At 44.5% G+C, this 25451-nt stretch overlaps 1 protein-coding gene across 7 annotated transcripts in view; it reads right to left on the reverse strand.

The window, feature by feature from the left end:
* syne1b (spectrin repeat containing, nuclear envelope 1b) overlaps positions 1–23849 on the reverse strand; it is a 145692-nt gene extending 121843 nt beyond the window's left edge. For 2 of the 7 annotated variants that reach the window (XM_071365254.1, XM_071365250.1), the window contains exons 1-20: positions 23284–23848; positions 19801–19862; positions 16474–16569; positions 16178–16261; positions 15798–15818; positions 15037–15129; positions 14595–14779; positions 14089–14285; positions 13409–13518; positions 11644–11676; positions 11306–11413; positions 10744–10881; positions 6695–6859; positions 6365–6477; positions 5949–6117; positions 5638–5734; positions 5512–5532; positions 4899–5101; positions 2156–2320; positions 1735–1887 (exon numbers count right to left, since the gene is read on the reverse strand). In XM_071365254.1, coding sequence (XP_071221355.1) covers positions 1735–1887; positions 2156–2320; positions 4899–5101; positions 5512–5532; positions 5638–5734; positions 5949–6117; positions 6365–6477; positions 6695–6859; positions 10744–10881; positions 11306–11413; positions 11644–11676; positions 13409–13518; positions 14089–14285; positions 14595–14779; positions 15037–15129; positions 15798–15818; positions 16178–16261; positions 16474–16569; positions 19801–19862; positions 23284–23362 — 2292 coding nt within the window. In that variant the 5' untranslated portion in view covers positions 23363–23848. Of the gene's footprint in view, positions 1–1734; positions 1888–2155; positions 2321–4898; positions 5102–5511; positions 5533–5637; positions 5735–5948; positions 6118–6364; positions 6478–6694; positions 6860–10743; positions 10882–11305; positions 11414–11643; positions 11677–13408; positions 13519–14088; positions 14286–14594; positions 14780–15036; positions 15130–15797; positions 15819–16177; positions 16262–16473; positions 16570–19800; positions 19863–23283 lie in introns of all 7 variants that reach the window. The other 5 variants (XM_071365255.1, XM_071365251.1, XM_071365253.1 and 2 more) reach the window with 5 other exon arrangements.
* Between the last annotated feature and the right edge of the window lie 1602 nt (positions 23850–25451).

Here is a 25451-nt window from a genome sequence, read left to right on the forward strand (position 1 = left end):
GCATCTTTTCCCGTATCTTCGCCACCAGTCCGCTCCTGTGTCCACACATCGCAGGTGCTCCGTCGGTTGTCAAACCCACGAGTTTTTCCCAAGGCAGCTCCATCTCATTTACACAGCAGCCTACTGCTCGGTGCGTCACCGTTGCATTGTGGGAAATGTAGTATTGGTGCGTGTAAAAGATCTGCGGGCTGCCGGCTTGCTGCGGTCTGCGGGCCGGTTCTAATAATAAATCAAGATCATCCCAGGGGCCGTAAAAAACCTTCTCGCGGGCCGGATGTGGCCCGCGGGCCTTGACTCTGACATATATGCTCTAGAGGGACGTGTACGCCAGCGTGTTCCAGTTCCCACCAATATCCAGAAACTTTGCACAGCCATTGAAGAGCAGGACAACATTCCACCGGCCACTCTTTGTCACAATCTGGTCAGACCAGATACTGACTGGTTTTCTGATCCATGCCCGTAACTTTTTTAAGGTATCAGTGACCAACATATGCATATCTGTGTTCCCAGTCATAAAAAAATCCATAGTTTAGGTCCCAATGAATTTATTTTATATTTTTGTTCAGCATAGATGTAGAGCGGCGGTGAACAACAATCTTTAAGTCTTTTCACAGATTTTCAATGGGATTCAAGTCTGTGCTTTGGCTGGACCACTCAAGGACATTCACATTCTTGTTCTGAAGCCATTCTAGTATTGCTTTGGCTGTATGCTTGGGGTCATTGTCCTGTTAGAACGTAAATCTTTGCCCCAGTCTAAGGTCGTTTGCACTCTGAAGCAGGTTCTCATCAAGGATTTACCTGTATTTGGCTCCATTCATTATTCCCCTCTATCCTTACCAGTCTTCCAGTCCCTGCCACTGAAAAGCGTCCCCATAACATGATGCTGCCACCACCATGCTTCATGGTAGGGATGGTGTTAGACGGGTGATGAGCTGTTACATTTTGTGTCTCATCAGACCACATAATCTTTTGCCTTATGCTCTCAGTATTTCACATGCCTTTTTGCAAACTCCAGGCATGCCTTTTTATCAGGAGTGGCTTCCATTTTACCACTCTCCCATAAAGCCCAGATTGGTGAAGTGCTATAGAGACTGTTGTCCTTCTGGCAGGTTCTCCCATATCCGCCAAGGAACTCTGTAGTTCTGTCAGAGTGGTCTTCGGGTTCTTGGTCACCTCCCTGACCAAAGTCCTTCTTGCCCAGTTACTCAGTTTGATTGGACGGCCAGCTCTAGGCAGAGTCTGGGTAGTTCCATATTTTTTCAATTTCCCAATGATGGAAACCACTGTGCCCTTGGAAACTTTCAACACTCTAGAAATTGTTTAATAACCTTCCCCAGATATATACCTAATCATCTCAGAGATCTACGGACAGTTCTTTGGACATGGTATAGTTTCTGCTCTGACATGCACTGTCAACTGTGGGACCTTGTATAGACAGGTGTGTTTCTTTCTAAATCATGTCCAAACAATTGAATTGGCCACAGGTGCTCCAATCAACTTGTAGTGACATCTCAAGGATGATCAAATTAAATTGGATGCACCTGAGCTCAATTTGGAGTTTACATAGCAAAGGGATGTGAATACTTATGTAAATTACATATTTCTGTATTCTGTATTTGATTTTCAATACATTTGCCAAAATGTCTAAAAACATCTATTCACTTTGTCATTATTTTGAATAAGTCAAGGGGTTATAAATATTTTCTTAAGGCACTGTATGTGCGTGATGGGTACCTCAACATCTTGAACGAATGTCCTGACATTCAGGAAGGACACTTGGACAGGGGCAGTCATCTTGTCATTGGTTGCATTCATGAAAGTTTTGAGAGTAGCGATAGAGTCCTGATAGTCCTGTTTCAACTTGTCCACCTCATCCGCTCTAGCATACTGCCATGGAAACAGTGAATACAATGAATGTCTTTATAATTTGAGCATTCAATGTGAACTTTTCTTATAAAAGCAATGCCAAGATATTTCATGACACCTGAGTCTCACAGCCTAAATAATTGTGGTTAGCCCTGACACATGGCTGTAGACTAATATGGTGTCTATGAGTCTACAGCCATGTTTCAGGGCCTATCCAGAAGTATGCTTCTTAATAATCATAATCTACTGTAGGTGCAGGAAAAATAGGAGATTTTTAAAAATAATTTACATGTTTGACTTTAACGAACAGCTCTCTCCACCTCCCATTGAGAAGAAGCAGCTGCTGCTTAAGGTCTCTGGAGACGGTCTCGTCGCATGTCTCGATCAGGAAGTTCCCTGCATCATTCATGTCCATGTGCTGCTGGATCCAGTGAGGAAGGTTCCGGAAGAAGTCCTAGGAGTGAAGAAGAAAGACAGAAACTCTACACAATTGATAGCAATAGCTGTGAGCATAGAATATACTACATTGACTATTTTTTTAAAGGGGCCAACAGACATAGTGGGTGTCTACACAGCCAGAAAGAGTATTTTGGCACAGCGCTTCAAATGTAATGTTGACCCAAAAAGCATATACAGTACATTCGGAAAGTATTCAGACTGCTTGACCTTTTCCACATTTTCTTACGTTACAACCTTATTCTAAAATGGATTAAATAAATAAATACATTTAAAAAAATCTACACACAATACCCCATAATGAGAAAGTGAAAACAGGTTTTTAGAAATGTTTGCTAATTTATCAAATATAAAAAACAGAAATACCGTAAGTATTTACATAAGTATTCAGACCCTTTGCTATGAGACTCTAAATTGAGCTCAGGTGCATCCTGTTTCCATTGATCATCCTTGAGATGTTTCTACAATTTGATTGGAGTCCACCTGTGGTAAATTAAATTGATAGGACATGATTTGGAAAGGCACACACCTGTTTATATAAGGTCCTACAGTTCATGTCAGAGCAAAAACCAAGCCATGAGGTCAAAGGAGATAGGATTGTGTCGAGGCACAGATCTGGGGAAGGGTACCTGAAGCATTGAAGGTCCGCAAGAACACAGTGTCCTCCATCATTCTTAAATGGAAGAAGTTTGGATCCACCAAGACTCTTCCTAGAGCTGGCCGCCGAGCCAAACTGAGCAATCGGGGGAGAAGAGCCTTGGTTAGGGAGGTAACCAAGAACCCGATGGTCACTCTGACTGAGCGACAGAGTTCCTCTGTGGAGATGGGAGAACCTTCCATAAAGGCAACCATCTCTGCAGCACTCCACCAATAAGGCCTTTATGGTAGCCAGACCGAAGCCTCTCCTCAGTAAAAGCCACATGACAGCCCGCTTGGAGTTTGCCAAAAGGCACCTAAAGGACTCAGACCATGAAAAACAAGATTCTCTGGTCTGATGAAACCAAGATTGAACTCTTTGGTCTGAATGCCAAGCGTCACATCTGGAGGAAACCTAGCACCATCCATACGGTGAAGCATGGTGGTGGCAGCGTCATGCTGTGGGGTATGTTTTTCAGTGGAAGGGAGACTAGTCAGGATTGAAGGAAAGATGAACGAAATAAAGTACAGAGAGATCCTTGATAGAAACCTGCTCCAGAGCGCTCAGCAAAGGTTCACCTTCCAACAGAACAACAACCCTAAGCACACAGCCAAGACAACGCAGGAGTGGCTTCGGGACAAGTCTCTGAATGTCCTTGAGTGGGCCAGCCAGAGCTCGAACTTGAACCCGATCAAACATTTCTGGAGAGACCTGAAAATAGTTGTGCATCGAAGCTCCCCATCCAACCTGACAGAGCTTGAAAGGATCTGCAGAGAGGAATGGGAGAAATTCCCCAAATACAGGTGTGCCAAACTTCTAGCATCATACACAAGAAGACTCGAGGCTGTAACCGCTGCGAACGGTGCTTCAACAAAATACTGAGTAAAGGGTCTGAATACTTATGTAAATGTAACCCATTTCAGGGAACTAGGCGTATGTATCGGGTCACTACTTCACAGGGGAGCCATTTGACCGTAAACCTTTTTATATCAAAATGTGTTTTTTGGGGGCAGAAATGCCTTCTCGAACATGTGAACTTTCATGTGCCTTAATAACAAACTTGTATGACATCTGTAAATACAAATAAAATTGTTAAATTACGAGCCTAGTTGGTTTAGCCACAGAAAAAGTGAGCAACCTTAAGATAATGAGTGGGCTGGACATGCCGAGAGAGGAATTTGGATTGGTCTGCCATATAGCAGTAATCCTGTCTAACACCGACTTAATTTAAAAAAAATCTGTAGTAAATCTGCATAAACCTAATGTCAAGTTAAAGTGTACTGTTAGCTAGCTAATGTTAGCTGGCTGGCTTGCTAGCTAACGTTACGTGTATGCTCTCCACTTTCTGGAGGACCGAGTTTTGATATCAGTGGAATTCAAGTATGATAGCTAAGGAGATGGAGAAAACACCTGCCTCTGGATTACATCTTCAAACTAAGGGCAACCATGACATCCGACAGAAGACGCGTCCAACCATGATGTATACTTGTAAGATAGTCTAGCTAGCTACATTTTCAGATATTACACGTTTCTAATTTTAACATAAAGTATTTTTTGCTCTCATAAGACCGATTTGAGCCGGATGTCACAAATGTGATATTTCAGTTGTTTTTATACATTTGCAAAAAGTAATTAAAACCTGTTTTCGCTTTGTCATTATGGGGTATTGTGTGTAGATTGATGAGGGGAAAAAACGATTTAATAGATTTTAGAATAAAGCTGTTACATAACAACATTTTGAAAAAGTCAAGGGGTCTGAATACTTTCCAAATGCACTGTAAATCCAATAAGAAGAAGGGAATGGGAGGTAAAAATGTAAGCTGAGAGTATCTTTATTCCATTCCACAATGGCCAAAACATAAATTGTTGTCATGGAATAAAGATACCCTTAGCTTAAATGTTTACCTTTTTACTGCCACCCAACCAGCCTCATGCTCACCCGTTTTTCGTTCTCTGACTGGTGGAACATCTGCTCTGCGTCCTCCAGCCAGGCCTGCAGTCCAGCCACCGTGCTGCTGTACTTCTCCCAGTTAGAGATGACCTCCTCCAGCATGCTCCTCACGCTACGCACCTCCACCGACAGGTTCCTCCACTGGGCCGATGCGTCCGACAGGAACTTACCCACCCCCTCCGCTTCCTCAACTGAAAGAAAACATCATGGAGTCAGTTCTCTCTTCATCATGACATACGATATTTCAGTGGTTAATTGGGTCACATCCTAACCAATTAGTCAAGATCTTATTATTAATAGAGCCCAGTAATAAGCCAAGCAAGACAAGACAGTAAGGAATTTGCATTTGCAGTGTTTCACATTCCAAGACCTACTGTGACTATTGTTACTGTATCATGCAAACAGTAATTGTGTTACAGGAAATTATCTTTGTGGAAGAATATAGAGTAGTCAGTTAGTAAACAGCCAGGCACAGTGAGATTCTATCAGATTTCTTGGATTTTTTGGTAGACCAGTGAACCACTAGGGCACAGCAAATCAAAGGCTAGTGTGGTCACCACGTTACCTATTGTATATCAATACCAAATGAATCTAGACGTACCTTTCTTACTGATCTTAATGCCTAGAATATGAAATCAACAGTTAGCCCGTTTATCCCTCTCTGACAGACAACATTCAATCAAAGCACATCTGAGGTAAAACACACACAAAAGAAAAAACACCCTACCTGAACCATCAGACTTGATGTAGACATCTGCAGCTTGCCTGAGTGCCTTAAACGTTGTCTCATACTGTTCAAAGAACTTGTGTCCCTCAATGAAGGACTGTTGGGAATGATGGTGAGATAAGCATGGAATTATCATGAGGATAAAATTGAAACAATATCCATTGAAAATTAGCTTGGTGGTTCCAGATCTGTTTGTGCTGTCTTACCAACACCTATAGTCATTTTCATGGCAAACATGAGGTTGGCTAAACAACACAAATAGACCACCAGGCTACCACAAACCAGTAACAACTAATGAAAGGCCAACTCACAATGTAGCTCTGCAGCAGTAGTTCCACGGAGTCACGGCGGCCATATTTGATGATCCAGGACTTGAGCTTGGACTCAGCCAGGATGAGAAACGCCATCAGACGGTACTTCATCTCCCAGAATTCCAGTTTGATCAGGTGGGCATGAGATGATGTGGACACATAGTTGAACCTGTTTGACAAAATACAAAATCAATATTAACATTCTTATCAAACTGATCAATATCAGTCTTATTTAAGTAATGTCATATTGTCCCTGATCTGTTTGTGTTTTCTTGTCAACTCATGGGTTGACAACGACCGTAGCAGTTGGCAAGACAGCACAAACAGATCAGGGATCAGGCTAATATTGTCCAGAGACATCCATAGATGTGTTACAGTATTAACACGGATGTAGAGGTGACCGAAGGATGACTAACCGCTCGGCCATGTCTTGGAGCTGTTCAGAGGGGACAGGGACCCCGTTCACAGATCTGTCTCTGTGGATCTGCTGGAACGTCTGCTGGTGGGATTCCAAGTTCTTCAGTACCTCCTAAAACACATATCCACATACATGCATGCTGAAATAAAAAAACTTGTTGAATCATTTAGACTAGACACTGGTGCAACATCAGGACTTTGTCATCTTTTCTTATATGACCAACAAAACCAAGAATTTTGAGACTTGCTGTACCTTCTAACAACGCCTATCCAATGATTGTTTTGCAACAGTACCTGTATATATTATGAGATTTGCTCTTGCTGAATACCTTGTGCTGTTCCAGCTTCCTGTGGATCACATTGGCTGTCTCTTCATGGGCTTGTTGGATAGGAATCTCCTCTCTCAGGGCGATCTCAGCTCGATGCAGCCAGGCTCCGATCACCCCCAGTGGGCCAGGCAACGACTTATCCAGATGGATGTGCCAGTCCAGGAGCTAGCATAGGCAAATAGTACATGTCCAAAGACTTTGAGCAGGTGCTGGATAAAAAAAAATGCAAAGTCTGCAAAATGTGGCAAAAATTGCGATCTATGCTCCCATGTGGTTTGTTAGTGATGCTACTTCGACCACTCGGGTCTTCATCACGTTTCAGTCCAGGAGCTGCAACAGCCACCCATTACAGCAAGAACAATCAGCACAATCAAGGCATTAGCATTAACCACGCTGTTTAAAAAGCAGGTGGTGATTAAAAAAGGTTTCCACATGTTCTCAAGCATCTACTCCAGTGGATGAGCACAGTGCTGTGCTACTCCAGTCCACAGTCCATATAGGCTGGGGACACTCTATCAAGTGAACAAAACCCTTTCTGTTCCCCTCTCTCCAAAACTCTCATGCCCTCTTAATGAGCGCTCCTTCAAAAGCTTGCGCCTCACTGAACACTCATTCAGTTTATTACGATAGCTATCTGGGCTCACATTCTGCAATGCAAGTCTCAGTCTAACTACTAAACACAAAGCAAATGAAAATGAGTTGGCGGACAAAAATAACAATCTCTCAATGACAAAGGTTACAGTCTATTTATAATGGTCTCTGTGGGCCGGTACGCTCTCTAATCCAGAACTACAGTAGACTTGATCTGTGTCCGTGAAATCGGCCCTTTTGAGTCTGGCCCATAGATTGTGTGTACTCTTGGGCTGGTTGTGCAGTAGCCTGGTGGACTATCTTTGTAAATAAGAGTTGACTGAAGCTGTCACGTTCCTGACCTGTTTTCTGTTTAGTTTTGTGTGTTAGTTGGTCAGGACGTGAGTTTGGGTGGGCATTCTATGTTGTCTGTTTCTATGTTGGTTTAGGGTTGCCTGGTATGGCTCTCAATTGGAGGCAGGTGTTTGGCGTTCCTCTAATTGAGAGTCATATTTAGGTAGGCTGTTCACAAGGTTTGTTTGTGGGTGGTTGTCTCCTGTGTCTGTGTCGATGTTTGCACCATACGGGACTGTGTACGGTTTGTTCGGTTTGTGTAGTCTTATGTCCTATTCGTGCGTTCTTCTTGTTTTATGTGAGTTCTTCGTATAGGTTTGTCTACACCGTTTGTTATTTTTGTTAGTTTACTCAAGTTCGTGTTTTCGTTTAATAAATATGTGTTCAAACTCCACTGCGCCTTGGTTCGATCAATACTCCTCCTTTTCGGTAGAAGAGGAGGAGGACCGCCGTTACAGAACCACCCACCAATCCAGAGCCAAGCAGCGTAATTTGGAGCAACGGGCAAGTATACAGGACTTGTGGAGTTGGGAGCAAATATTTAACGGAGAAGGACCATGGGCTAAAGTAAATCACCGTCCATGGGAACGGCTGGAGGCAGCTCGGAGAGCGGAGGAAAATAGAGAGAGGAACCGGCGTTATGAGGGGACGCGTCTTGCACGGAAGCCCGAAAAGCCCGTGAGTAACTCCCAAAAATTTCTTGGGGGGGGGCTAAGGGGTAGTGGGCCTAGGGCAGGTAGGAGACCTGCGCCCACTTCCCAGGCTAACCGTGGAGAGCGGGAGTACGGGCAGACACCGTGTTACGCAGTAGAGCGCACGGTGTCTCCTGTACGTGTGCATAGCCCGGTGCGGGTTATTCCTCCTCCCCGCACTGGTAGGGCTAGATTGGGCATTGAGCCAGGTGTCATGAGGCCGGCTCAACGCGTCTGGTCTCCAGTGCGTCTCCTCGGGCCGGCATACATGGCACCTGCCTTACGCATGGTTTCCCCGGTTCGCCTACATAGCCCGGTGCGGGTTATTCCACCTCCCCGCACTGGTCGGGCGACCGGGAGCATTCAACCAGGTAAGGTTGGGCAGGCTCAATGCTCAAGAGAGCCAGTACGCCTGCACGGTCCGGTATTTCCGGCGCCACCTCCCCGCCCCAGCCTAGTACCTACAGTGCCTACACTACGCACTAGGCTACCAGTGCGTTTCCAGAGCCCTGTTCCTCCTCCACGCACTCTCCCTATAGTGCGTGTATCCAGTTCGGTGCCTCCAGTTCCGGCACCACGCACTAAGCCTCCTGTGCGTCTCCAGAGCCCTGTACACACTGTATCTTCTCCCCCTACTAACCCTGATGTGCTTGTCCTCAGCCCGGTGTCACCAGTGCCGGTACCTTGCATCAGGTATAGAGTGGGCTTTGAGAGTACAGTGTGCCCTGTCCCTGCTCCCCGCATTAGTAGGAAGGTGCTTATCCTTAGCCCGGTGCCTCCAGTTCCGGCACCACGCACCAGGTCTACAGTGCGCCGTATCCGGCCAGAGCCATCCGTCTCACCAGCGCCATCTGAGCCATCCGTCTCCCCAGCGCCATCTGAGCCATCCGTCTCCCCAGCGCCATCTGAGCCATCCGTCTCCCCAGCGCCATCTGAGCCATCCGTCTCCCCAGCGCCGTCTGAGCCATCCGTCTGCCATGAGCCTGCAAAGCCGCCCGTCTGCCATGAGCCTGCTAAGCCGCCCGTCTGCCATGAGCCTACAGAGCCGTCCGCCAGACAGGAGCCGCTAGAGCCGCCCGCCAGACAGGAGCCGCTAGAGCCGTCCGTCAGACAGGATCTGCCAGAGCCGCCAACCAGACAGGATCTGCCAGAGCCGCCAACCAGACAGGATCTGCCAGAGCCGCCAACCAGACAGGATCTGCCAGAGCCGCCAACCAGACAGGATCTGCCAGAGCCGCCAACCAGACAGGATCTGCCAGAGCCGCCAACCAGACAGGATCTGCCAGAGCCGCCAGCCAGACAGGATCTGCCAGAGCCGTCAGCCTGCCATGAGCGTCCAGAGCCGTCAGCCTGCCATGAGCGTCCAGAGCCGTCAGCCTGCCATGAGCGTCCAGAGCCGTCAGCCTGCCATGAGCGTCCAGAGCCGTCAGCCTGCCATGAGCGTCCAGAGCCGTCAGCCTGCCATGAGCGTCCAGAGCCGTCAGTCAGCCATGAGCTGTCCCTCAGCCAGAAGCGGCTAGTAATTCAGAACTGCCCCTCAGTCCAGAGCTGTCTCTCTGTCCGGAGCTGCCCTTCAGTCCGGAGTTGCCCCTCTATCCTGAGCTACCTCTTTATCCTGAGCTACCTTTCTCTCCTGAGCTATCCCTATGTCCTGAGCTACCTTGTCCCAGAGCTGTCCTTGATTCTGGTGTTGCCCCTAAATTTAGGTGGGGTTATTTGGAGGGTGGTCATTGTGGGGAGGATACGGAAGCGGGGATTGATTATGGTGGGGTGGGAACCACGCCCGGAGCCTAAGCCACCACCGTGGTCAGATGCCCACCCAGACCCTCCCCTGGACTTTTTAGTGATGCGTTCGGAGTACGCATCTTGAGGGGGGGGGTTATGTCACGTTCCTGACCTGTTTTCTGTTTAGTTTTGTGTGTTAGTTGGTCAGGACGTGAGTTTGGGTGGGCATTCTATGTTGTCTGTTTCTATGTTGGTTTAGGGTTGCCTGGTATGGCTCTCAATTGGAGGCAGGTGTTTGGCGTTCCTCTAATTGAGAGTCATATTTAGGTAGGCTGTTCACAAGGTTTGTTTGTGGGTGGTTGTCTCCTGTGTCAGTGTTTGTCGCACCATACGGGACTGTTACGGTTTGTTCATTTCATGTAGGCTATTTTTCCCTGTTCGTGCGTTCTCGTGTTTATGTATGTTCGTCGTTCAGGTCTGTCTACTTTCGTTTTGTTATTTTGTATCATTTTCAAGTATAGTTCGTTTTCGTGTTTGTTCGTTTTGTTTATTTAAAATAAAATTCATCATGTATTCACAACCCGCTGCGCCTTGGTTCGATCACTACTCCTCCTCTTCTTATGAAGAGAGAGAGGAACTCCGTTACAGAAGCAGTATGGGATCAGGCTAGTTGTCCAGGGGTCCATAGACAGCAATACACTGACTCACCCTGATAGAGACACGTTCCCACGCTTGTTTGACCAGGGCCTGGTCTACAGACAGCTTCCCATCCCTGTGCACCGGCTGCAGCAGAGGCTCTGTCTGTTTCTTCTTTATTTCATACTGCACACGGAAACTCTTGAAGCCCTGGAGCAAAGTAGAAATATGAGTATTAGAGATGTTACATTCACATTGAGTATATAACACATAGGAATGTAGAGCTCAGTCAAATATGGGCCTGTTCTTAATAATCTTTTCCTTGATTTTTAGTGCCCTCTACCCACATCCTTTTTAAAACGTCAGCGAGGACATGAAGATACAAGAAATTGATGAAGGATTATTGAGAAAGAGTCATGGTGTTTACGAAGCTCTGTCTCTTCTCTCTACACGTAGTATGATGTACGTTACCTCGTGACCTGGAACTTAATATACCGTAACAATAGCCAGCTACATGTAGCATGAGATTTGGTTCCAATCACCTGGTACTTGTTGGTCAGGTTGCTCTCTGCCCCCTGGTCACCAGGTATTGTCTGTCAGATTGCCGTCTGCCCCCTGGTCACCTGGTACTAACCTGGTACTTGTCGGTCAGGTTGCCCTCTGACCCCTGGACTCGCAGCACGTCCCTCTCCAGTTGATCCAGCCACACCTTCAGCTCTCTCAGAACCTTACGCTCTTCTCTCTGGGAGTCAATTAACACACAGCATTCAGATGACACATAATATTCAGGTAATGCAATGCACCATTATTCATTCTCTCTCAACCCCGACATAATTCTCAACAAACTACATACAGTGAAACCACTCCTACCAAAACCTTCCAAATAGATTTCCAGATTTCCACAGCAAGCACAATACAATTCAAAGCAAAATAAGAATCCCTGATGAGTCTATGTATTCAGTGACAACATACCTCAAGCATTTGCTCAATATCTTGAGGACCATACTATCCAGGGAAGAAAGCCACACGAAGAGATGCAACCAAACAAACAGACAGCACAGAAAGGCATTAGTGGCAGCGAGAGAGAGAGAGAGCGAGAGAGCAAAATCAAAGCAAAGCCATGACAAACATAAAGAAGAGGAAATATAGTACACTGCAGGCAGACACTACACTACATGGCGTGGATGAACATACCCGTAGGTTTGGGATAGAGTGTGCAAAACTTGGAAAGTAGCGAAGAAGCAGCTTCAAATGCAACAGGAAAGATAACATAAGATGGAGTGAGAGCGTGACGGGGAGATGGAGTGAGTGAATGACGTAATGCGCAACGAGGAAAGTAAGATGATTGTCGAGTTCATGCAATGACAAATTGTTTTTATGTGTCTTTTTTTCATGAAAGCTGTCGTTGGTGTAATGGGAAATATGGTTAGCAACAAGTATTAGCATACTGAAAACACAAATACAGTAGCAGATACATGAATACAATAACAGAGTACATAAAGCATTACAACACTGATGGTGCCCGTATTAGTTAGCCACTTGATATTAAATATACTGTAGCTAGGTAAACTAGAACAACCATACTGAAAACACAAATACAATAGAAGACAAAAGCAGAGAAAGTCCTTATGGAACAGGTGGGTCTAATCCTGGATGCTGATTGGTTCAAACGGAATTCCAACCGGTGTCTATTCCTCAAGTTAGCACCGGCTAAATCTATGATGCTAAAATGGCTATTTACTCTGTTCCATCTGACTGCGCAATCCACTGTCTCGTCAGCTCAGTCAGGCAATTTATATACTAGATCTACCCTGTAAAAAGCATCTGGACTTAATCTCCCATTTCTTTTAGACTAGCATTTGGTTTTGAACAGCGGAGATTTGTAATAACCTTGCTGTCTGTCTCTCTGACATTTGAAACATTGTTTCAATATTGAAATTCGATCTCCAGCTGTCCTATGGTAATGAACATGTCGGCAGTCAGGACGAGACAGACAGGCTGGCATCTTTTTTGAGCCAGTCGAAATCATGAATCACCATAATTTTTTATAGATATATACAAAGAAATGTCAATAGAAAAACAAGAAATGCAGCTAGTTTTCTGTCATTCCAGCTTCAGTTTGAAGTGATTGTGTTAGCTGTGTAGTTGGCTATCTCTTCTGAACAATGGTCTGGCGAGAGAGACAATGTTCTATGCCAGGCGGAATCGCACATCATTAGCTCATTGTTATGGATGTATCCAAAGAAAAATCCAAAGTTGGCTAGCTAGCAAGCAAGGGATAAGGACGTTGCCAGCCGTCATGGCAACGAAACATTTAGAACGAACAACTGGGTCGTGTCCATAGATTTAAAACAAAAAGACTTAGCGACTGGGTCTCGTCTCTGGCAACCAAACCTTGGGTAGCAACCCTAGATTTGTGTTGGGACTATATCTTATGGAAGGATTAAATAGTATTAATAAATTCATCCAAATAACAATTTTAATGAAAATATGTCAATCATTATTTGAATATGTTGGTAACCCGTTGTATAAAAGTGATAATGCCCTCGAAGCCGGTGTTTGGAGGATACGTTTGCACGGTTTGCCGGGCCGAGACGAACAAAACCCGCGCCAATATATCCTCCAAACACCGGCTTCTCAGGCATTATCACTTAAATAAAGCATTACAACACAACACTGAGTTTGCCAATGCCAATACAGTACTTGACTCAGGACTACAGTGAATATAGCTTGGTACCTCATCCTCTTGTCCATCTGTCTCAGAGTGGTGGGGGTTGGGGTAGTGCTTGAGGAACTGAGCAACATATGTCATGATGGACTTCTCATCCGGTTTATCTACATCCACATCTGCAGAAGAAGAAACAGAGAGAGAGAGTCTGGCGTGAAAGTAGTAAATAAGAAAACAGTGACATTAGTGGTATCCATCAAGCAAACTACAGTATGTCAATTAAGTATGATGTGTGTATAGGTCTATATGCCCCTTTCGATTAGCAGTATGTAAACTGTTGTCATTTAAAATGGATATATAGAGTAAAATAGAGACATGGCAGGGCCGGAACATAATTTCTGACATATTACAAATATGACACAGTAAAAACAGAGAGTCTGATCTCTCCTGAAGTGACTGCTGCTGAGCTGCTGTCTGCATTATTATCTCCAGACAAGCGTATCAACAACACTTTGATGGAACGAAATACCCATAAATAAACCTCGCACAATCTTCAATGAAAACTTTAAAAGAGTATTCCATAAAGTTCTGTTGGAACTGCATAATTCTTGCGTCATGGAAGACAGAGGTGGAGATTCTTTGTTGCTGCCCTATGTACCAGCCGGAGCTGGGGATGAGTGAGGAAGTGTGTGCTTATTTTGATAAAGCAATCTTTTTTTCCCATTAAATAGAAGAGGAGAGGTAGTAACCTTCTGGATCCAGCAGGCGTGGGATGCCCAGCTCGTTCTCGGCCAATGAGAAGGCTTCCTCCAGATTCTCTTTGTTGCTCCTCCTCCTCACCATCTCCATGTCCACCAGGTCTGGGCGGATGGCATGGACCACAGAGTGGAATGCCACCCCGCTCCGCCAACTAGTACCAAAGTCCTTCACTTCCATGCCCTGACGCCTTGGGACAAACAGAAGTATGTGTTTACAGCGGGCCGGTGGCAGAGCTCTCTTGAAATTATAATTCAAATTAAGATACAGACAGTTCGGGTGATACAGACGTGGTCAGTCAAGAGTATGCATACACACACACGCACACACACATACACAGGCAAATAAATCCACCACCCCAGCAGGCAAAGCTGGTAGAGAAAATGTTGTGATGATGTTGAACTGGTCTGAATGTAGTTGTAATGACATCATTTCAACCAGTTTTGCCCGCTGGAGCACTGGTTAGAAAAGCTGCCCAAATATATAATGGTATATGTACTTGGCGGCGGTGCACTGCACCCATCTGAGCAGGGCCCTCTTGGCGTTGCCCTGGAACTTCTTGGGTACTACCTTCCTCTTCATAGGGGGACTGCCCGTCTCTGAGTTACTGGCCATGCTGTCCATTGAGGAGGTACTGCTGGACAGGGCTGCCAGGGCTGGCAGGTTACTGGTCAACTCCTCGATCTGACAGAGAGTCAGCAATTAGAGCAAACATGCTGTGAGTAACCATAGCAACATCAAATAGCTGTATGTAGATCCAATTAGATTAAAAAAGTGTTTTAAAGTGTCACTCCTCGATATAACAACATTTGACAAACAGAATACAAGGTAAAACAGCACTGAAAACCACTCACTGAGAGTTGTCAGACACTGTTAACAATCACAGACAGTCATATTACAATATGTAAGTGTCAAACTGACCAGATACAACAACACATTACCTGGAAGTAGAGAATGACGGTCCATATCAACCCCAGGACAATGGATGGTCGACCGTCTGCGATGTCAGTGGCGTGAATGTTGACTAGCTTGATCTGTTGGGAAAGAAAACCCCAATTTAATTGCAATTCACAACTTGTCATGAAAGGAAATGTCTGGGAAATACATGTACTCATACATAGGTACATTCTGAATTAATGTTTAACAAATAAAGGCATTGTTGAGTGAGTGGGCCATTGGCATAATAATGACGATTTGATGTTTTTCTTTCACAGCCATCAAAATCAGCTCTCTGATGCGACAAAGTGATATTTGGAAGAGCGGAAGCAGGTGAGGCAGAAACAGCCAAGCTCAACAGAGGAAAAACATAGAAGCTGTAGAGTACTCAATTTGGCAGGACAGTAACAATAAAGCCAACGTAGTGAAGATCACTGTAACAAACTTTGGATGAGCAAACTAGTTTACATTAAGGTTGCTGCATATTTACATTCGTCTTTTTGTAGTTTTTTTTTTTGAATATGTGACTATTTCACAAATGTTGGAAAAAGGAGAGGGCAGGAAAGATTTGACTCCAAAGTTTCAAAGTGTATACAAAACGCATGACAACCAGAAATCGCCTGGTTGATGGCACTACAATAGTCAAGATGCACAAAGAGGAAAAGAATGGCTCAACCAAAGAATAGCTAGGAATACACACCGTGAATTAAACAAAAGGAATGCATACAGTATATGAACACAGTGTGTTTTACAGGCAGCCACTGACCGGGGATCCTCGGTACACAGACTGAGGTCAGAGGTCAGGCATGGTGAGAGAAGGTCACAGTAAGATACAGGCCTCAAAGCAATACTGACTGAGAGAGGATGTACCATCCATATGGCCTTGCATAGATACATATTTTCATGCAGAGCCTTCATTTATCTATCTTTGTTCATAAACACAATGATACAATGTCGTATTTTCAAACCGCTAGCATTAGACAGAGATTAATATTCTTTTCACAAGCCTTGGCCAAATGTTTTGAATAAAACCCTTGGAAGATATAAGTGACATTGCGAATGGGCCCTTGGGTTTACATGTTAAACTCGAGCTATGACAAAATACTCAGGGAAAATACTGTGTAGTTACTCTGAGGGCGCGCTTACCTTCCTGCCTTCGAGGAACCTGAGGGCGGTGCCGATGTTGGACACCCAGTGGATCCTCTTCAGCTGGCGGCCCTGCTCACACGGCTGGGGAGAGAGGAGGGAGTGTTCAAGTAAAGTGTAAGTGTATTTTCCATATGGAGTACTGTAAATACACAAAATCTTACCAGAGCGCGCACATTAAATACAGCAAGAAAGTTCAATACAATATTATGGTAATTAAATGCGACTGAACTCTGTAGCACGAATAGAATAATCCAGCATTACCAATGACTGTATATATTAAGAGCAGTGCTTACTAGTCTCTGTCCAGACAGCACTTCCAACAGAGCCAGAAGTTTCACCCCATCTTTGATGTCCTCGAAGAGGTCGGTGATCTCTAGAGGTGGTTTACGCTAGGAAAGAGAAGATTCAACAGTGAAACTAATACATTAATAATTGGTCATTGGTAGGCTATACTGTTACAAATTATAGACCTACTGTTGTTTAATAAAGACGTATTATCTTATTACAATCCACTATAATCTTTCAATAAGTAAATCCTAGAAACACAACACATTCATTCTCGCTCAGCCCTTGTGTTGAGGAGAAAATAGAGCAGAGCTAGCTAGCTACGGGCTGGAGTACAAGCAGAGCTAGCTAGCTACGGGCTGGTGTACAAGCAGAGCTAGCTAGCTACAGGCTGGTGTACAAGCAGAGCTAGCTAGCTACTATACAGGTTGAAGTAAAAGCAGAGCTAGCAGGCTGGAGTCCAGACTGAACAGCCCTCTCCCCAGCCCTTGTGTTGAGGAGAAAAGAAAGCAGAGCCAGCTACAGACTGGAGTCCAGACTGAAAAGAGCTTGTTGGCTAGCTAAAGACTGGACTATAGAGAGAACAGAAAGAGCTCCCCTGCAGCTGAAAAGATGGTGCCTGTGCCTCTGAGATGGCTAGGTGCCCGTGCCTGAGGCAGTGTGATTCAGAGCAAAATCAGAGCATGGGTCCATTTAACCCTAGCTGGGCATAGTTGTTTCATGTAACATACTGTATCCAACTATCCATGTATTATCAGAGCTGAGGGAATTCTGACGGAGTTAGGTGACAGAGCAAACTACTTCATGAAACACACAGAACATTCTCAGAAATCATACACGGAAACAATGCATTAATTAATGAAACGCTGGTCTTTGTGGGAATTGTCTTGGCAGGCTGAGCTGTTCGTTTCACAACTCGTCACATTTCATGACAGGACCCACAGGATGCAGTTGGCTGGGACTGTGGGGCACAACATTGTGAAAAGTATACACTGTTTTTTGTGCTATTTTTCTTTGCTTCAAAGACAGAATCCAATGGAAGTCTTTTAGATAATATTATTCCTCCTTTATGACCACCAGTATCCTAACAACAAGATCAATTTAAATATAGAAATGACATTAAACTATTTGACCGGTAACATGAACCATACATCTCCAGAATGTCATTATACTTCAACCCCATCCTGGGTTTAGTGACAAACAAAATAGGAGTCACATGACAAGCCCCCTTCTCACTGTCATGACACACACACATGCACACGCACTCACGCACACACACATACACACACGCACATGCATGTTTACACACACACACTGTCATAACACACACTGTCACAAGACATTCAATCAATGCAAAAGTGCTTGGTAACGTGAGAGGAAATGGACACAATGGGAAAAACATGACTGCCCAGTGAAAGTTCAAACTAAAAGGGCCGGCACTTTCCATCATAAAACCAACATATTACATTTTGTTCCATTCAGAATTTGATTTAAAAATCTATTTTAAAATGGGAACTTTAAGGCACCCGTCATGGGATCTATCGTAATCCATTCAGAATGGCTTTGCTTACCTGACGGAAAAAGTTTAGATGAGATTAGATAAACTTATTGAGAGATGAACTGATAAGAATTGAGATTTGAATCCCTCCTACAGTAGCAGTAGCCTAGTGAACTGGAGCGAGAGGCTCATGACTAGGCTTATTCTACAGGTTCATTGGTATGCACAGAGAGAGAGAGAGAGAGAGAGAGAGAGAGAGAGAGAGAGAGAGAGAGAGAGAGAGAGAGAGAGCTGGAGAGAGTGAGAGAGAGGGGAGAGTGTGTGTGAGAGAGAGAGGGGGGGGGATATAAGTGTACAGCATGAATAATGAGGAATAGACCTCCGTGGTGACTTATTGGCCAATCATGTTACTCAGATTCCCATGCTTTGAACTGCCGCCCCGTGGGCCAAATCTGACAGAACAAAAGACAGATCTCTCCGCTGGGTTCAAAACTTAAACCCTGTACTAGTGATTAGTCACCCTGTCTGACCAAGCAGCAGCACAATGTGCTGTGTCACCAAAAACCTTTGAGCCAGCAAAACCTGGCTGTCTAAAATACAGCAAGAAAACATGGTTGGCCCTAACAGTATCTATGAAGCCCGTATCTGTAATGCGTTATGCACACACTCACGATGATGATGATGATGATGATGACATTATGAGCTATTCTATGTGTTTATATATAGTTATAACTCATGATGAGTATGTTTATAGTGTTAAAGAGCTGAACTGTCATATGGCCTTTTGGAGCAGACTGACTGCTTCCCGCAGAGAAATGTTCCTCCCACATCACACTCTCCATCTGCACCGTGCTGCTAAACTCTCCCTGCCTGCCAAACCTAGCCATGGACAAATATATACACACACGCACTCCCCCCCACACACACAGACACACGCACACAAGTGTGCAGGCATACTTATAGGCACAAATGTAGCACACACGCGCGCGCACGCGCACACACACACACAGCTTTACTCAACAGGTATTATCTTCTCTAAAATGCTGCCCTGGTGATCTCCTGTATACGGATAGTTCTATCTTCCTAGACAACTTTACTCTGTCCATCACGTTGGCTCGGTAAGGCATACTGCAGGCATTTTGTAAGCCTACTCAGGAACTGAGAAACACAGGGATCTCTGCCCTGAGTCATCTTTACTAGTGTCTCTCTCTGCCTCACTCTCCCCTGGTCTCGTTTAAAAATACATTTACAGGACTGATTCTACAAACAACTCAGTAGCTACACTGTAACACAATCCAAACATCCGGATGATGAAAAACATATCTTCAAATCTTAACTGTCTATTATGGCCGCAATCAAACTGTAGTTTTCCACGTGTACAAAATTGACATAAAAACCTCTGACACTTTGTTTGCATAATGTGGTTCCATTACACTATGAGGTGCCTCGCAGAATCATTATGATTGGATGACAACCCTCCTCTCACGGTCCAATCTCTGTTCACACACGAAGGGTCACGAGGGCTACTGAAATGCCACTGTCCAGAGAGCAGCTATAAAACTGGGCGGTCAAAGACAGCAGTGCAATACTTCTACAGCCATCTGATAACAAAGGTCAGGATAATATTCAGGGTAGCAATATTATCATAGTGATACAATTGCTGTATATCGGTGATTATACCATTGTAATAATGTTATTTCATCCTCTCCGCTCCTATACGGAAATGGAAGCTGCGGGTGGCATGGTAGTTATCTCAACATGATGTGTTAACACACAACACATATCTTATCAAGTGTTGTGTTGAAGCACAAAGACATAGTAAAGGATATCTTCTTACCTTTGCCAAGTGGGAGTTGATCCATTTTGTAAAGGTCCTCTTCTGTACGGCCTCTTGTTCATCTGGAATTGAAGTGGTACAGAACACGGTCAATACATGATGTCGCACAAGATAACTGCCTACCCTGCTTACAACTGCTGCCTCCCCTGTTTCATGGGTAGTTTGAGCCCTAAATGCTTATTGGCTTACAGTCGTGGTATATCAGACCGTATACCACGGGTATGATGAAACATTTATTTTTACTGCTCTAATTACGCTGGTAACCAGTTATAATAGCAATAAGGCACCTCTGGGGTATGTGGTATATGGCAAATATACCACGGCTAATGGCTGTATCCAGGCACTCCGCAACTAAGAACAGCCCTTAGCCATGGTTTATTGGCCATATACCACACCCCCACGTGCCTTATTGCTTAAGTATATTCTCTATTCCCAACGCTTCTTGCAGCCTGTTCAAGTGTGAATATTTAATTGAGTAGTGAGTAGTATCCATCCTGTTTACGAGTGTAGACCTCTGATCTGCGCAGCCCCTGACCACACAGTAATCTAAGCAGGGATATGGCACAGAGCAGAGTTTCCCAAACTCGGTCATGGGGACCCCAAATTTTGTTTTTTACTCTGACACTCCACAGCTGATTCAACTGATCAAAGCTTGATGATTAATTGATTATTGCAATCAGCTGTGTAGTTCTAGGGCAAAAACCAACCCTTGGGGTCCCGAGGACCGAGTTTAGGGAAAACCTGGCATAGAGGAAGTGAAAGAGGAAGGAAGTTATGCAGTGGTATGGAAGATCAGAGGAAGAGATGAAGAGAGGAGAGATACATTGGTGCATCCTGCAACACAATTACAGCTCCTAGAACGCACACATGAAAACATGTAGGTGTACAACAACGGGACATGTGGACATACAGTCGAAGTCAAGACCTCAGAAAAAAATTTGTAGACCTCCACAAGTCTGGTTCATCCTTGGGAGCAATTTCCAAATGGTACGCAAGTATAAACACCATGGGACCACGCAGCCGTCATACCGCTCAGGAGGGCTCGCGTTCTGTCTCCTAGAGATGAAAGTACTTTGGTGCGGAAGGTGCAAATCAATCCCGGAACAACAGCAAAGGACCTTGAGCCAGACTACGGTTTGCAACTGTACATGGGGACAAAGATCGTACTTTTTGGAGAAATGTCCTCTGGTCTGATGAAACAAAAATACAACTGTTTGGCCATAATGACCATCGTTATGTTTGGAGAAAAAGGGGGGGATGCTTGCAAGCCGAAGAACACCATCCCAACCGTGAAGCACGGGGGTGGCAGCATCAAGTTGTGGGGGTGCTTTGCTGCAGTAGGGACTGGTGCACTTCACAAAATAGATGGCATCATGAGGATGGAAAAGTATGTGGATATATTAAAGCAACCTCTCAAGACATCAGTCAGGAAGTTAAAGCTTTTAGCTTGGTCGCAAATGTGTTTTCCAAAATGGACAATGACCCCAAGCATACTTCCAAAGTTGTGGAAAAAATGGCTTAAGTCAAGGTATTGGAGTGGCCATCACAAAGACCTGATCTCAATACTATATAAAATTTGTGGGCAGAACTGAAAAAGCGTGTGTGAGCAAGGATGCCTACAAACCTGACACAGTTACACCAGCTCTGTCATGAGGAATAGGCCAAAATTCACCCCTTATTGTGGTAAGCTTGTGGAAGGCTACCTGAAACGTTTTAAAGGCAAAGCTACCAAATACTAATGTCAGGTATGCGTAAATTGCTGCAAGGGAGTCAGGCGCAGGAGAGCAGATAGTGGGTAGCAAACGGAGCCTTTTATTTAGGCGATCCAAAAGCACACGGCACAACGAACACGAAATACAAAACGGGTTGACATAACCCAGCGCAACCAGACATACGTGCGCATACATGAAACAGACAAACAATACCACACAAAAACATGGGGAAAACAGAGGGTTAAATAAACAACACATAATGAGGAAAATGAGAACCAGGTGTGTGGGAAAACGAGACAAAACAAATGGAAAATGAAAAATGGATCGGCGATGGCTAGAAGGCCAGCGACGTCAACAAGGAGAGGCATCGACTTCGGCAGAAGTCGTGACAACTAATTGAGTGTATGTAAACTTCTGACCCACTGGGAATGTGATGAAAGAAATAAAAGCTGAAATAAATATTTCTCTCTACTATTATTCTGACATTTCACATTCTTAAAATAAAGTGGTGATCCTAACTGACCTAAGACAGGGAATTTTTACTAGGATTAAATGTCATGAATTGTGAAAAACTGAGTTTCAATGTATTTGGCTAAGGTGTATGTAAACTTCCTACTTCAACTGTACCTAATGACTAAACATCAGAGCCAGGACAATACCAGTATCACGATACTCGTTAGTATCGTGGCAAGGAAACAAAACACGAAGCAGATTTAAACTCTTTAGGAAAACAGCCCTAATTATGGTAATAAACATCATCAAACTCACATTTATTTATTTTTCCAAGCTTTAGCTCGCAAGTTTTCATTTTTGCCATATAAAAAATATTATGATACTGGTATCCTCCCGGCCATACTAAAGATGCACCCAAACCACCTTGAAAAAAAACATATATTTATAATACAATCACATATAATGATTAGATATTGACAGGTGTTTGCTCAAATAAAAGTCCCATCAAAGTAAGAGTCCTAAGTAGATCAAAGCATAAGCAGAGGAGATTTCTGTTCACAGCTTCACACATCTTGCAGACTCACTGCTCAGTGTCCAACCCACCAATAGCGGCATACGTACTCTTTCAGGTCACCCCCAGCCTGCACTTTTGTAGAGAGGGGGATAATATATGCAGACAGACTCTGTGCCTCATGCATAATACATTTCTGATTTCACACTACACAAAACATCTGTCGCTTCATAGAAGAAAAGGGTGACTTGCATTGCATAGCGTTTGTAGTGCACTGAACACACAGTGACATGTGCATATGTGTCAGTAGGTTGAGCAATACTGCACATACACAGTGGCCATTTTTAAACATCCGCACTTAAAGTATACTCTCTGGTCACGTGATGCTGGAGAACAGGGCCATGCTAACACTAGATAGCCTCCACAGAGAGAAAAGAACCCATATTACCTCAAAGGCATATTGTGTAATCTAAAGGAGCATCAGTGATGCACATACAGGGATGCCCAGTGAAGCATACAACATACATAGTGCTGTATCTGGTTTACCTAGCTACACCAAAGCCTCAGTAAACTCCTTGTTCTTTTCTGCACTAACTATATCCTCCACCATATGCCTTACATACATAGTGCTGCTGTGTCAGTATATATCTGGTTCATGCATCTGGCTCACCTCCATGTAAACCACAATCCAAGCTTGGTTCCTTGTTATTTTCCATATGCAGGAACTCAATCATCCACTAAGGATGAGAGGATGGGATGCAGTGAGAGATGACAATCTATAGAAATCACTGCTGCTGGCCTACTTACCGCGGAGATACTGAAAGAATCCCGTCACCAGGTTGAGAGAAGAGGTCTTTTTGACGGCTACATCCTTATAGTGAGCCATTATCCACACCTTGCCTCCCTCCCTGTGCCCTTCACATTGCAAGCTTGTTGTGAGCCTCTGTATGTCTGTCTGTCTGTGGGAGTTGATGGTGAAAGGCTATCCACAGTGGAAAAATAAACAGAAGAAAGAGGGGAAAAACAGAGCTGTTCCTTTCCCTTTTATTCCAGGCGGCAGGAAGCAAAACAGGTCTGGGCTGCCTCAGCCTGGTTGGTCGCTTGTTTCCCCGGTGACAACACAGAGCTGAGCTGCTGGGGGCTGACTGCCTGCTGCAGCCTCAATCCCCTCCTACACCGACACACACCCCTCACACACACACACACACACAGTGGAAAGCCCTCTAATAGAGACAGATACATACAATCTTTCCCATCCCATCCTTCCCTCCTGTTATTCCTGTTATTCTCCCAATATCCAGAAGAGCTATGCTTGTGGTGTGTGGATGTGATGTGTGGTGCGTGTGATGTGTGCACTGCCCAGCCCCCGCTGCATTGTCTGCCTCTCTCCCTGCCTCCCAGTAGCCCTGCCTCCCTCCCGCAGCAGCATCCATCTGAGACAGAAGCAGGGGGGATCAGCTTGGAGCACTGCTCAACCAATCAGCACAAGGGACGGCAATGATGTCACAGGCTGCCCTGGTTGCATTATCTCAAGCAGGGTGTGTGTGTGTGTGTGTGTGTGTGTGTGTGTGTGTGTGTGTGTGTGTGTGTGTGTGTGTGTGTGTGTGTGTGTGTGTGTGTGTGTGTGTGTGTGTGTGTGTGTGTGTGTGTGGGTGTGTGTGTGTGTGGGTGCGTGCGTGCGTGCGTGCGTGCGTGCGTGCGTGTGTGCGCGCGTGTGTGCGTTTGTGTGTGGATACAAGGTTTAGATGTAATCTGCTGTAACTGAAACTATAATTCTGTGGGACACTCAAACAAAGGAGTGCTGTGTTTTATGCACTATTAATAATGTAATACAAGACATAACAATAAATGTATGCCCAGCACAATGCTAGCAGTTCCATCTTATTAAATTATATACACTATTACACTAAAGTCTTCTAAGATTGAATTACATTACTTTTCCTCCCACAAAGACCAGAATAGTATCAAGAATATGCTACAATAGCCCAGCATGGGACAACAGTTCTAAATAATTTATTTCATAGCTTGTAGATGGCATCAGCCACCTGCTCTCTGATTGTCAGGGCTATTGTTGTGAGTCCAAACTAGATACAGTACCATAGGATTCCCCTAGGGGTTCCCCCACAGGCAATCAAGTAAATGAATGCTCTCTGTTGAATAACAGTACCTCAAAACGAGCCTACAATAGTCATTCTACAATGTGAAGGCCACAGTTATTCATCTTTTTGATCTGTAACTTGTTTTATTAGAGTTCAAACTATTATTTCTTATTTTAGGTTCAAATGTTCTCTTGAACTCTTCAATTCTCGTGTACCCTCCTTACATTGTGCAGTACTCATGGCTGCACAATGAATTTCCGTGTGGGGACAATAAAGTTGTAAGGGTATTTGATAGCTCCTGGCCGAACGTATGTGAATACAGTTATTGTCTCCCTCTCTCCCAGACGCCCACTTTATGACATAGTTGGAGAAGTCTCAATCAGCCTATTGTCTGACTGACTGTGGAGAGAGTGAAACATTGGACAAGAAACCAGTTGCAGGACAACACACATCTGAGGCCAGTTAATACTCACTACCTTGCCTGTATACAGAAGCTTCACAATACTAATGACCGTGGTGTTAAAAAGCTTAAAGGGGAATGGAAACACTTTAGATTGACAGTTACAGTTAGCTGGCGTTCTAGTGTTTCCCTTCCCCTTTAAAGGCTATAGATTCGATGGAACATGGAAGTGTTAGTGTTAAAATGATAAAGGGATACTTGGGGATTTTATCTACTTCCCCAGAGTCAGAGGAACATGTGGATACCATTTTTATGCCTCTGTGTCCAGTACGAAGGAAGTAAGAGGTCGTTTCGCGAGCTAGTAGATACCCATAGACTTCCAGTTGTTGCCCTAACGCTAGTTAGCATTGGCTCGCGAAACTACCTTCAACTTACTTCATACTGAAAACAGAGACGCTCATTGCCAAAATCCCTTT

The sequence above is a fragment of the Salvelinus alpinus genome, chromosome 25 (genome assembly GCF_045679555.1).
Source record: "Salvelinus alpinus chromosome 25, SLU_Salpinus.1, whole genome shotgun sequence".
NCBI lineage: Eukaryota > Metazoa > Chordata > Actinopteri > Salmoniformes > Salmonidae > Salvelinus > Salvelinus alpinus.